This window comes from Chanos chanos, chromosome 16, assembly GCF_902362185.1.
Source record: "Chanos chanos chromosome 16, fChaCha1.1, whole genome shotgun sequence".
Lineage (NCBI taxonomy): Eukaryota > Metazoa > Chordata > Actinopteri > Gonorynchiformes > Chanidae > Chanos > Chanos chanos.
Window position 1 is genome coordinate 11,758,138 of NC_044510.1, and position 12,516 is coordinate 11,770,653.

The window sequence follows — 12,516 nt, forward strand, 5'->3', positions numbered from 1 at the left end:
TCACCTGGCAAATTCCCCATCCAAAAGCCTCCTGTACTCAGCAATTTCCAGCTCAAGTCTGGTCTTGATGTCCAATAGCATCTTGAAGTCTTGACCCTGGCGCTCCAGATCAGCACGAAGCTGCATTAACTGATCCTCCAGGCTGGTCACCTGCATCTGGTAGCCAGACAACATGCTAGAGTAGCGGCTCTGAGTGTCTCCCAAGGTATCCTCCAGAGATGCTTTCTAGAAGTCAGAGGAGAGTTATTAGATTAGGCAAGGTTAGGAGTGAAGAAAATAAAAAATATTTTAAAGAGAACATGGATTTCTTCTCACCAAACTAAGCAGAGATTGCAGCTCTATTTGAAGACTTTGGAATGTGCTTCGGACATCACTGATCTCCGACCTGGATGACTGCAGGGTTTCTGTGCTGACAGCAACTTCTTTATTCAGTGCTTCTGTCTGTGGGGAGAGCAGTTCAGTTGGATATGATGAGGGGAATTGATTGAGACATTTGATCATTTTAGACCAGTACATTTGCAGGTACTCAAACACAGTCCTACCTTAGCTTGGAACCAGGATTCAAGATCTCTGCGGTTCTTGTCAGCAACTGTCTCGTAGTGCTGGCGGATATCAGCCATGACTTTGGTGAGGTCTTCCTGTGGTGCAGCATCCACTTCCACGTTTACCTGGCCACCCATCTTAGCCTGCAGAGCCAAGAGCTCCTGGAAAATTAAAGAATCATCAAGGTGGGCAAGATCTATGGTAATTTCACAATGAAAGAACCTTTTGCCCTTCTCCATTTGTTTTGGAATATTTACTTTTTTAGTTGAAGTTTTTAGTTTGCTAACATGTCACACTCTAAATACCAGCCATCACAAACAAACTGTGTGCATCAACCTAACACATTACTTTGTTTGTGTTTGTTAACAATTTAACCAACATAGCAGCTTCAGAGGCCCATTGGTCAAATGGGTATATAAGCCATTTGGAAACATTGTGACAACTCAGATAGCTAACTTAAAAAGACCACCGCCACATTCACAACATTAGATCATACCTCATCATGGTTCCTCTTAAGGTGGATCAACTCCTCTCTCAGTCTTTCAATCTCCATCTCTAAGTTAGACCTTGAAATTGTCAAGTCATCCAGTATTCTTCTCAGCCCAGCAATATCTGCTTCCACAGACTTCCTGATGGCCAGCTCATTCTCATACCTGAGATCGGATTTAAATATTTGAATTACAGTAAAAACATTGCTGGAGTGATACAATGGAAATGATGGAAAATAACAATTTAGCATGACAATAGTAGAATATATGAATGGCCTCCGTGTTTGTAACACTATACTGTTTTGGAGCAAGAACATGCTCAGAAATACTCACTTCATCCTGAAGTCATCAGCGGCCAGCTTAGCATTATCGATGCTAAGGTAGATTCCACTGTTCAGTCGAGTGGCACTCTGGATCTGAGGAACAAGTATGACGGACCATTAAACAGTGATGCCCTTCATGTAAATCTCTCCGTACAACATATCTTATTCCATCATCAGTTCCCCTGAAGGAAGGTGTGATGAGCTCCATTAAAGTGTTTCCCCACACCGATTTTGATAGAACAACCAGTGAGCTGTAAATTTTCTCATGAAAGGCAGTTTGAGGTTATCTGTTGCCATGTATTTGAAAGAGATTGGAGCAGTGTGGAAGTTTATATCTTTCCTTTGAACAGAGGACAAAAGATTGTTTTTTTGTGTGTGCGTGTGGTAGGGATGGCTTGCATTCTGATGAGAGAAACTAGAAGACATGGAAAACAAAAAAGCAGCAGCCAGTAATGATCATTTAAGTCCTACACATAAAAAAGCTTGTGCCCAGTAATGCTCCAGTAGCTGTCATATTTTCCCTATACAGTCCATGTAATCAGATTTGCACATACCAGGCACTTTAGAAACTACCATGTTTTCCACAGTGTATTGGACTGATGTACTCTATAGAGTTACATCAGACGAAAAGAGAACAAGATCCATGATAATAATTCCTGCTGAATTACTCTCAGTTCATTTTACATCCTTTCTGGATTTTAATGCAAACTTTACTCAAGCAGAACATGTCATAAAATGCAGGCTCTTTAAAGTGTATTTCTTGTAACTGTATTTGAATGTTTGCACCAGTAATGTGTGCATGAGTGGAACTCTACAGACAACAATGTGTCAGACAGTAAGGGCCAGTGTGAAGTGACAGGCAAGCTTCAACAACGTACTTCAAAGTAGTTGTTGTTGAAGCCGATGGAAGACGGACACTCAGACACTCAGAAATTCAGACTATACCATTAGATCTTTCTAATAAATCCCATTTTTCTCATTGGCAGTTTGTCATGTCTCAGGTAGCTTACCTGTCCCTGAAGGTCACTGATGATAGCCTGGAACGCAGAGTAGTCACGAGCAGCAGGTTGGATCTGCTTATCCAGGAACTGCCGGATGTTCAGCTCCAGATCAGCGTTGGCCTTCTCCAGGGAACGGACCTTCTCCAGGTAGCTGGCAAGACGATCATTGAGGTTCTGCATGCAAGACTTCTCGTTTGTAGTGACATCCAGGGCATTGCTCAGGTTGAAGCCACCTGCAGAGCTTCCCAGGGAACTGCAGGTGGAGATCCTCACTCCAGAGCCTCCTGCACCTCCATACACACTGCCAGCATGCATGGAGCTGATGCGTCTGCCCCCACCGAGACCAATCATGGAACCTCCAGAAGACATCTTACGGTTGGAGAAGGTGGAGAAGGCTTGCTGTCTTGCTCTGTCTCTGGCTGGAGAGGAATGAGTGAAGAGAGGACCGCTGAGGGTCCTTTTATGTGAAAAATGAGGGAGGACATGGAGAGTGACCGAGCTGGATAACAGGGAGGATCCCTTCCCCCAGTCCTTCAGGCCGGTGGCTCTGGTCAAGAAAAACCTGTGCTGATAGAAACCATGCAATAACTGGTTTAAGGGACAGCTAAAGAATGTGTGTAAACCCCCACCCCCCACAAACACACCCAAAAAGAGAAGGGAGTTGAGAGTGGACTGTCAAATGATTGGTGGACAGACAGGTATTATGGCCTTGAGTTTTTCTTAGCTGTTGTTTGGAATTTGATGAAACAGTGGGTATTCATTCACCTAGGTGAACTGCATGATCAGGAGAGGTGAGTTAATTACCTAATGGAATCCGTTGCAGCTCAAGAATGTTACCTCCAGAAGAGACACCTTTTTTCATCCAGTGACCATCTTCCTCTCAGATCATGTATCACTGCGAAATGTTTCATTGATTTGTAATCAGCTATCTATGGTCATTTCCCAAGGACCTTCATGAACTATTAATTAGCAAACTTTATATTCAGTCAAGCTGATATAATTGACTTATTCTCATCAGGGAGTGTTTAGTTCTGATACTGAACATTTCTGATACTGTGGAAGAGCCCCAGAACCAGGTACTTTCCAAATTGCTTAAGGGGAATTGAAAGATGGCTTACTTTTTTCCTTTGGATGTCTAATACTTAAGAGATCCCTCTAAAGTCACAATAAAGATGGTATTGTTAAAGATAAAACAGAGGACACATTTTGTGGGCTAAATAAAGCCTGTGTCAAATTATGCCTGAATACCATAGGCCTGTACATCCACGCTGGCGGTTACATTCATGGCTGAAGTGACATATGTTTGAGCAACATAGCTAAGGTTGTTGAGAGCTGGGTCAGTTGGTTTTTCTTGACCATACACTTCTGAATAATGTTCCACCCATCTTTTTTAGTTCCCTATTCCTGTTGGCAATAGGTTTGCCATTTTTAAATTATGGGATGTCTTTTGTAACATTTGACCTGCAACCATTTTGGAAAGTGGTTTTGGGAGCAGAATTCTATCAGTCCTTGTCAGTTTTCATTTCATTCATCAATACCATGGTGACTGAGGCAGGCAGGCCATGAATAGTGGTCTGATCCAGCATACACATTAAAACCAGTGGTAAAAAGTTGTTCATTGGCTAGATGTGAGCTGACTGCACTCCAAGGGCCTTTCCAAAATTTGTCCATTTCCTCTGGGTATACAGAAAGAGCCAGCACATAGCTGTTTCCAGTGTTGCCTTAGCCAATGTTGGTGTAAACCTTCAAGCATATAATGAGCTCCAACCCAGTGGTACGTACATTGAAGGAGGCTGAGGACAACAAATCCAAAACAGCACAAACTGCGATCCTCTGTGCCAAAACCATGTGGTTTAGCTCTTTCAGCGGTTCATTATTGAGCAGTTAGCAGTGTCTATATTGAATTTGCCCTACTACTGATCTGATCTTGCTGTTTTTCTATTGCCGGATCACCTCATGAGATCCTGGTTTTCAAAACCTGGCCTCATCATTTGGACATTTCAGGTGCCCAGTCATCAGAGTGAGGGAGATTTCTTCTACTCGTGTGTCACAGGCAAGCCATTGTACATCTGCTTCTCAAAATTTGGTCTAACGCAATGCAAAGTTTTAAAGAGGACAGGTACAGCAGGCCAGGACTTTACTGGTCGGGGGCTACTCAGCCTGAGGCAGGCAGTAGCTGACCCGTGAAGCCTAAAAACTCCTCACACTATCAAGAGAGATCTGCTTTCCATGTACACCATTTTAGGCAGACTTATAACTTGGAACTACCTCTCCTAATCGTATGATTGTGCTATCGGGTCCAAGCAAATGTAACCAGGGGTCACTGGGACCCAGGGGAAAAATATAACGTGACACTTCCAATTTAGACTAATTTGGCCAACTCTACAAGAGAGGTGTGGAAGGCAGCCACTTCAGGTTTCCTTTTACACCATTGCTGCGGTTTTGTTTGGGATTTGGGCTGTGAGCTGGGTGAGTAGTGTTTTGGAAGGTATGTGTCCGTGTCCGTGTCCGTGTCCGTGTCCATGTGCGTGGGTGTGTGTGTGTGTTTACGCTCTGGCTCTTCTTGTGAAGCATGGTTAACATGTAGGTGGTGTTGTGTAGGAATGTGGTATCAGGAAGTAAGCAGTGACCAGAGCGTGCCCGGTTTGACGATTGTTGATGGAGCTCGTGATCAGCTGGCTGGATTGCCTCACATGGTCAGCGTGTCACTGGTCCATCGCAGTAGGTGCATAGCGTTTTGTTTAGAACATTTTGCTTTCGGTTTTAAATAATGATTGTTGACTGTTCTTTGTTTTATTTTAAGGTCATCATAGCACCAATTGGTTTTGATGACTGGTATGATTAACATTCCGTTCCCCTTGTATTTCGGAGTCTGTCTCTTATTTCTTCCCTCCGGGCAGCGTCACGGGACACAGTTGGGGTGCAGTTGGGGTGCATGTGTGAGTCACCTCACTTGTAGTGAGTCAGGACGTATAGTGTGTGATCGTGTGCGGTGGTGTGTTGGTAAGTCGGTTGCTTTTTCTCTCTCTTTCACCCTCACTCATCACTCCCCTACTGTGTCCTAGTGTGCTGCCTGGTTTGTCTGTCTCCTTGTTTTTTCCATGCTTGGTTTTATTTTCTAATAAAGGTATTTTATTGTGAACGATAATAATACATTTCTACTGTATTTAATATATCTGCTTTGTACAACTGAGCATCTTAACTGCTGGGTTTCATTTAACCATGAAAACCATATTTTCTTTAATTGCACGTGTGAATAGTGACTTGTTCGCCTTTCACCTCTATTTCCTCAATATAGCTGCTTTGCTCCAGAGGAAGGACATATTCAACATGTCTGGGACTGGACCAAGTTTGCACAGGATGCCAAGGAATCTCCTTATGAGCTGCATATAGAGAACCACCCCTGTAATTTTTTTTCAAGGTTCACTCCCTTAGCTTTTTATACTCCTGTGCTGTCCATAAGGCAATGAGGGTATTTTTGTGAGGACTAGGCCTACCACCACAAGCTAGTAGTACCCCTCTGTGTGAAAAACTTCTTAATTCAATGTTTCTACTGGGTACTTTTTTGTTTCGATGGCAGATTTTTTTTTATTATATATAAAGACCTAGACAATATCAGAACTTCTCATTTACTGTTACCCCGTGATAGGAAAGCGGAATATACATTATATTGCACTGAGCATAAAAGCTCAGTTAATTACTCGACCTTTATTGAGGCCATGACATAACTGGTTAAACTGTGACCATCCTAGACCCTGAGTGATGGACTATATTATACTATAAATCAATCAAAACCTCTAATATAAGTAATGGCATCACTTCCCTATCCCTAAAAGTTAATTTTTCAACATTCCCACGTATTATACATTTATTTCAGTAGTCATTTACAATTATTAGACTGTACTTTCACATTTGCTGTTTGTAGAGCAGGCAATTCATTGTGATGCTTTTCTCACTAAATAATTTTGTAACCATAAAACAGACACATGCATTAAGTCATTCTCAGCAGGTGGAGCCAAACACACCCACAAGCAAGCATGGGGATTTTATTCCCATGCAACACAAGACTATCTGTCTTTGATTCAGTTCAGATGTATTTTAAACAAAACTAAAAACCGACCTCACAACTTGTAAATGCAAGTATTTGATGTGTTAAGAATGTGGTATGTGATGTTTCAGATTCCATTTTAGCCTAAAGCAATTATTCACTGCAAAGGAATAAACAGTATTTTAAAATGTTTAAAATCTCTTGTTCTCGCATCCTCTTTTGAAGACTTATATTTCAGAACAGCTAATCTGTTGCTTGTTTCCTCTGGTAAAAAACATGGCTCAAATTTAATCAAGTCATTTGTTATGAGCTGATTGTGCTGGATTCATTTCATGATGTTGGATAAATCCCTGAACTTTCATAAAATAAAGAAGAGGAGGCTCTTAGTACATGCCAATGTTTGATTTTATTGGTCTCTCTGAGATGAGTGGATGAACATCAGAGGGTTTGCTTTTGTTCTCAACTTTAGGATATTCAGGTTTCTTTCTCATTTGGTTTTACTTTAGGCTGAAGTTGAGGATGTTGAGACCATTTCTCCATCCACAACTTCCTGTGTGACAATCACTACCTTGCGTGTGGTGGTGGTTGTGGTGCTGCTGTAAGAATAAAAACCATTGTTAACCTGCTGGCTTCAAACAATGATAATTCAAATATCAGCATTTGTGATTTTCATGGTGAATGAAGTGTATCTATTACAGTAATAAATCAAGAAGCCCTTGTCCTTGCTCTAAAATAGGTAGTGACAGGCAACAGTAACAGGACAACAATGGAGATGATAACTGTGTAATTTAATTACTGTTTTGTTTTTTTTTTAATCTGCGAAGGCAAAACTTGTACTCTAGCCTTTGAGGAAAACTTCTGCCATCTGAATGTGTTAACATCACCTCATGTTGATGTCATAGCTACACTAAAACCCCATTTTCTTGTTAGTCTCACCTGGCAAGTTCCCCTTCCAAAAGCCTCCTGTACTCAGCAATTTCCAGCTCAAGTCTGGTCTTGATGTCCAATAGCGTCTTGAAGTCTTGACCCTGGCGCTCCAGATCAGCACGAAGCTGCATTAACTGATCCTCCAGGCTGGTCACCTGCATCTGGTAGCCAGACAACATGCTAGAATAGCGGCTCTGAGTGTCTCCCAAGGTATCCTCCAGAGATGCTTTCTAGAAGTCAGAGGAGAGTTATTAGATTAGGCAAAGTTAAGAGTGAAAAAAAAAATATATATTTTAGAAGGAACATGGGTTTCTTCTCACCAAACTTAGCAGAGATTGCAGCTCTATCTGAAGACTTTGGAGTGTGCGTTTTACTTCGCTGATCTCCGACCTGGATGACTGCAGGGTTTCTGTGCTGACAGCAACTTCTTTATTCAGTGCTTCTGTCTGTGGGGAGAGCAGTTCAGTTGGATATGATGAGGGGAATTGATTGAGACATTTGATCATTTTAGACCAGTACATTTGCAGGTACTCAAACACAGTCCTACCTTAGCTTGGAACCAGGATTCAAGATCTCTGCGGTTCTTGTCGGCAACTGTCTCGTAGTGCTGGCGGATATCAGCCATGACTTTGGTGAGGTCTTCCTGTGGTGCAGCATCCACTTCCACGTTTACCTGGCCACTCATTTGAGCTCGTACAGCCAAGAGCTCCTGGAGAAAGAGGGACATCATTAGCATTTATTAGCTCTAAGGTATGCTACCACTGCTTAACAAACAACAACAACAACAACAACAAAACGAATGAACACAAATACTAGTGTTCTCTCACTGGCATTAAAATGTTCAGATTTCTTCCATTTGTTGGATTGTTTAGTAAGGTCACACTCTAAGACAAATGCCAGCCATCACAGATAAACTAAATACAAATAGATAAATTTAAACTAATATCTGACACCTGACTGGCATTGTTTGGTACGCACTGAAGGGCCATTAAAAAAACTGCAGGGTTGGCATGTAGAACAACGTATAATGATTCTTTAGTCATAGGAATACTCTCAAGAAACTCCCAGAGTATTTAATGGTGCCTCAGATGTGTCCCATACTGCTAAGAGTACCAAAAGATGGCAGCACTGAGCCAGGAGACATCCACAATGCACTTTCCATGGTTGGAAACATGTGCTAGAACTGATGGTGCAGAGCTTATAAAAAGGTACCAGGTCAATGACAAGGTAATCTCGTGTGTAGGTGTGGCATTCAACCTGTTATTGTTGAGACTAAAGCTTATTAAATATAGGCTACTTAATTTTTTATGAAGTCAAACATATGTATTCACCCTTAGGTTAACATCATGAAAAAAGCCCACTTCTTTTGTAGTTCTTCTGGCTTATACTATGGAAATGGAGTGTGGTTAATGATGCACTTTTTTTGAAATTTTGGGGTTCACACCTACTCTTTGCTAAGAGTCACTCTACAGGGTTTTATAACACATTCTTACCCTCAGCCTTTAACTAAGATTTCTGTTGGTCTTTAGTGGAGTTTTAAGACAAGTTTTGTGAATAATTCACATCAAGATATCATAAACAGACCAACATCAGATTCACAACATTGGATCATACCTCATCATGGTTCCTCTTAAGGTGGATCAGCTCCTCTCTCAGTCCCTCAATCTGCATTTCCAAATCAGACCTTGAAATATTCAGCTCCTCCAGTACTCTTTTCAGCCCAGCAATATCTGCTTCCACAGACTTCCTGATGGCCAGCTCATTCTCATACCTGAGACAGGATTCAAGCATTGGAAACACAGAGGAAAATGTTGCTCTGTTGATGTAGGAGGATTTAGTATATTAATTTTATGATATATTAATTAAAGCAGTGCTTTAATTTAATGCTAGACTGCTTTGGAGAAAAAGGTTTTTTTGAAGCACTGACTTGAGTCGGAAGTCATCGGCAGTCAGTTTAGCGTTGTCGATGCTAAGGTAGATTCCACCGTTCACAGCAGTGGCAGTCTGGATCTGAGGGATACATATGGCAGTCCATTAAAAATTGACAGCCTCTATGTAAATCTCTCTGTAGAATTTATCTTATTCCAATGTTACTCCCTTGGTAAAGAGGTGTCATGAATTGTGTGAAACTTTTTTGGTCCTTACACTAATTTTGATGAAACTACCTGTGAGCTGCAAATTTGTGCAAATTTTATGTTAGCAGAAAATTCCATGAAGTTCATACACCATAATGTATGCTTTTTTCTAACTGTATAGTTGAATACTTGCACATATGCATGTGTTTGTAAGGGTGACCTTGTGGACAACTGAGTTACAGAAATCAAGTCATCTTCTAGCTCAAGTTCAACAATGTTCTTCAAAGTTATAGCTGATATTTACAGAAGTCAGAGATTGATCCTAGTATTGGAAATACTCATGTATTCCTCATGTCTCAGGTAGCTTACCTGTCCCTCAAGGTCACTGATGATAGCCTGGAAGGCAGAGTAGTCACGAGCAGCAGGCTGGATCTGCTTATCCAGGAACTGCCGGATTTTCAGCTCCAGATCAGCGTTGGCATTCTCCAAGGAACGGACCTTCTCCAGGTAGCTGGCAAGACGATCATTGAGGTTCTGCATGGTAGACTTCTCGTTTGTAGTGACATCCAGAGCATCGCTCAGGTTGAAGCCACCAGCAGAGCTGCCTAGGGAACTGGCAGTGGAGATCCTCACTCCAGAGCCTCCTGCACCTCCATACACACTGCCAGCATGCATGGAGCTGATGCGTCTGCCCCCACCGAGAGTTCCACCAATCATGGAACCTCCAGAAGACATCCTACGGTTGGAGAAGGTGGTTGCCATGGTGAAGAAGGCTTGCTGTCTTACTCTGTCTCTGGCTGGAGAGGAATGAGTGAAGAGAGGTCTGCTGAGGGTCCTTTTATGTCAAAATTGAGGGAGGAGACAGAGAGTGACCAGGTTGGACAACAGTGAAGTTCCCTTCCCCCATTCCCTGAGGCAAATACTTCTGGTCAAAAAAAAAAACCCTGTACTGACAGACACCACGTATGTATGTGGTTAGGGGTCAGTAAAACAATGAGTGGAATCTTAATCCATCTGAGAGTGGACTGTCAAATGGACAGACAGGTGTCATTGCCTTGAGGGCCCCTTTCACCTGTCATTTGGAATTTGGTGAAACAGTGGGCTGAACTATGTGATGGGGCTAGTACGTACTGGTGTTGGTCTGACAGTGGTTGACAGAGTGACAGAGTGTTGAACTGGTAATAAAACATAGTTGTCTACAGAAGGTTCCCAGAGCTGCATGATCCAGAAAAGTTTACATTCAGTCAGCATGATGCAATTATCACTATGAGAGAGGACATACTTAACCCCAAATCACCTCGGGGGAATTGCATGATAGCCCAACATTTCTTTGAACACCTGACACTGAAAGTATCTCCCAACAGCTAAAATACAGAGTTCTGTGAAATCTAAGGTAGAAACCAAATGTCTGGGCTTAAATAAGAATAAGGAATGTACTACCACTCAAACCATAATTTTAAACACCTGACCAAAAACACCATAGTCAATATTAGATCACATTGTTTCATTCAGTGTGATGTTAAGTATTATCCAAAGGCAACTCTAGCAGGGGCGTGTCTGACCTACTTCTGTTGAATTCTGATGTGAAAATATAAGAAAGAATAAGATCATTTGTTGAAGATTAAACAGGTCTGTGTGCTGTCGCCTCACAGTAAGAAGGTCCCGGGTTTTATTTCCCGGCCGGTGGCTGCGGTCCTTTCTGTGTGGAGTTTGTATGTTCTCCCCATGTCTGTGTGGATTTCCTCTAGAGGCGCCGGTTTCCTCCCACAGTCCAAAGACGTGTAGGTTAGGCAAATTGGGGACACTAAATTGCCCCTAGGTATGAATGTGTGGGTGAGTGTGTTTGTCTGTGTGTCTGCCCTGCGATGGACTGGCGACCTGTCCGGGGCGTTTCCCCAGATTGTTTGGAATGAGTGAGAGATTGATGAGTAAACAGGTCAGACAAGGATGCAAGAAATAACAGTGGCGTTTTAAAATCAAGACCTATTTCACTACATCATAACCAACGTTGTAAAATATGCCTAGATTAAACCTGAATTGCCAGTCTATAAAATAAAGCCAACTGCATGTGCCTTGTTAATCACCCTTTAAGTGCTCAGCAAAAATTGCTCTCTGACTAATTTACTCATGGATGTTTACAAAAATCATGTCAGCTTCTCAGTCCTTCCTGGTTATGGGTAAACAGCACATACACCCAGGTGCTATTTCCCTGATCTGAAACCAGTCTCATGTTAACAAATTTGTCTTGGGCTGAAATGGCAGTATGTTTTGTGTCTAAGGCTGAAATCACAGAATTTTCTTACAATTATAGTGCAGTTAACTGTAGTTAAAGAGACCACAAACACTGACATCAATACAGTAGATTTTACGCACAACAAACTGTGTCACAACAATAGTAAAATCAAACTAGTGGCTTTATAGTCTTTGCATTTTATATTTGCAAAATAATGTTTTGGCATTCTAAGTTAAGGGTTTTACTTTAAGATCCATGGTTTTGTCTTTTTCCCCCCTTCTTTCTCTTTGGCAATAAAACAAGCCTGCAAGAATTTCCATAACTTCTTTGTTTTTGCAGACATCGTTTTTACTCTTTGAGATTTTGTAACGCTGTGTCATCGCCTAAGTAATTAATTCTAAGCATGCACCGTTTGGGAAGTTATGAGCTACAAAAATATTTAAGTTGCTTTAAAGCCAGTACTTTTATGGGCCACTAAAACATAGTTAAATGTGATTAGACACATGGTAGATTACTCTTCATCTAAAATAAATAATCCACGCCAAACAACGTATTAGTGAAATGTGGCCAGTGAAGGATTCTCAGAAAAAAAAAAAAAGTTCATTTGAATTTGAGTATGTCGACATTTACCTTGCAAGCAGAGCTATAGGGTAATCTAGGAAAACCTGTTAGCTCAGTCTCGATATATTTACTGTAAAGATGTTTCAGAGCCTATATGGCCTTATATATAGGTATGGTTTATCTGTTTGCTGATTAGTTAACCCTATTCTATCCCCTAGAATTGCTGCTTGGAGGCAGTGCATTTTGTTGTCTATGGGTTGTCTATGGGCTGCATGAAGACAGGCTCAGATGAACATGTCTGTTAGCTGCATTGTGCC

At 41.6% G+C, this 12,516-nt stretch overlaps 2 protein-coding genes across 3 annotated transcripts; both read right to left on the minus strand.

Moving 5' to 3' along the window:
* LOC115829115 (keratin, type I cytoskeletal 13-like) lies at positions 1-2,670 on the minus strand. Its single transcript, XM_030793156.1, has 6 exons — positions 2,365-2,670; positions 1,365-1,447; positions 1,040-1,196; positions 543-704; positions 316-441; positions 1-225 (listed from the first exon to the last, which is right to left on the minus strand). The coding sequence occupies exons 1-6, from the start codon at positions 2,668-2,670 to the stop codon at positions 1-3; spliced, it is 1,059 nt and encodes a 352-aa protein (XP_030649016.1).
* Positions 2,671-6,905: 4,235 nt separating this feature from the next.
* On the minus strand, positions 6,906-10,167 carry LOC115829122 (keratin, type I cytoskeletal 13-like). Of its 2 annotated transcripts, none has more exons than XM_030793170.1 (7): positions 9,775-10,167; positions 9,258-9,340; positions 8,945-9,101; positions 7,878-8,039; positions 7,651-7,776; positions 7,340-7,560; positions 6,906-6,996 (listed from the first exon to the last, which is right to left on the minus strand). In XM_030793170.1, the coding sequence occupies exons 1-7, from the start codon at positions 10,165-10,167 to the stop codon at positions 6,906-6,908; spliced, it is 1,233 nt and encodes a 410-aa protein (XP_030649030.1). The 2 variants fall into 2 exon arrangements, with proteins under 2 accessions (XP_030649030.1, XP_030649029.1); XM_030793169.1 differs by having other exon boundaries at positions 6,906-6,999.
* Positions 10,168-12,516: the final 2,349 nt, after the last annotated feature.

Coding starts and splice junctions, on each gene's coding strand:
- LOC115829115 (XM_030793156.1), bottom strand. CDS start 2,670: ATGCATGCTGGCAGTGTGTATGGAGGTGCAGGAGGCTCTGGAGTGAGG. Junction 1,197..1,364: donor GCTGATGACTTCAGGATGAA/GTGAGTATTTCT, acceptor ATCCGATCTCAG/GTATGAGAATGAGCTGGCCA. Junction 705..1,039: donor TTAAGAGGAACCATGATGAG/GTATGATCTAAT, acceptor TTAATTTTCCAG/GAGCTCTTGGCTCTGCAGGC.
- LOC115829122 (XM_030793169.1), bottom strand. CDS start 10,167: ATGGCAACCACCTTCTCCAACCGTAGGATGTCTTCTGGAGGTTCCATG. Junction 9,341..9,774: donor TCAGTGACCTTGAGGGACAG/GTAAGCTACCTG, acceptor TGTATCCCTCAG/ATCCAGACTGCCACTGCTGT. Junction 7,000..7,339: donor TTGGAAGGGGAACTTGCCAG/GTGAGACTAACA, acceptor TTATTCTTACAG/CAGCACCACAACCACCACCA.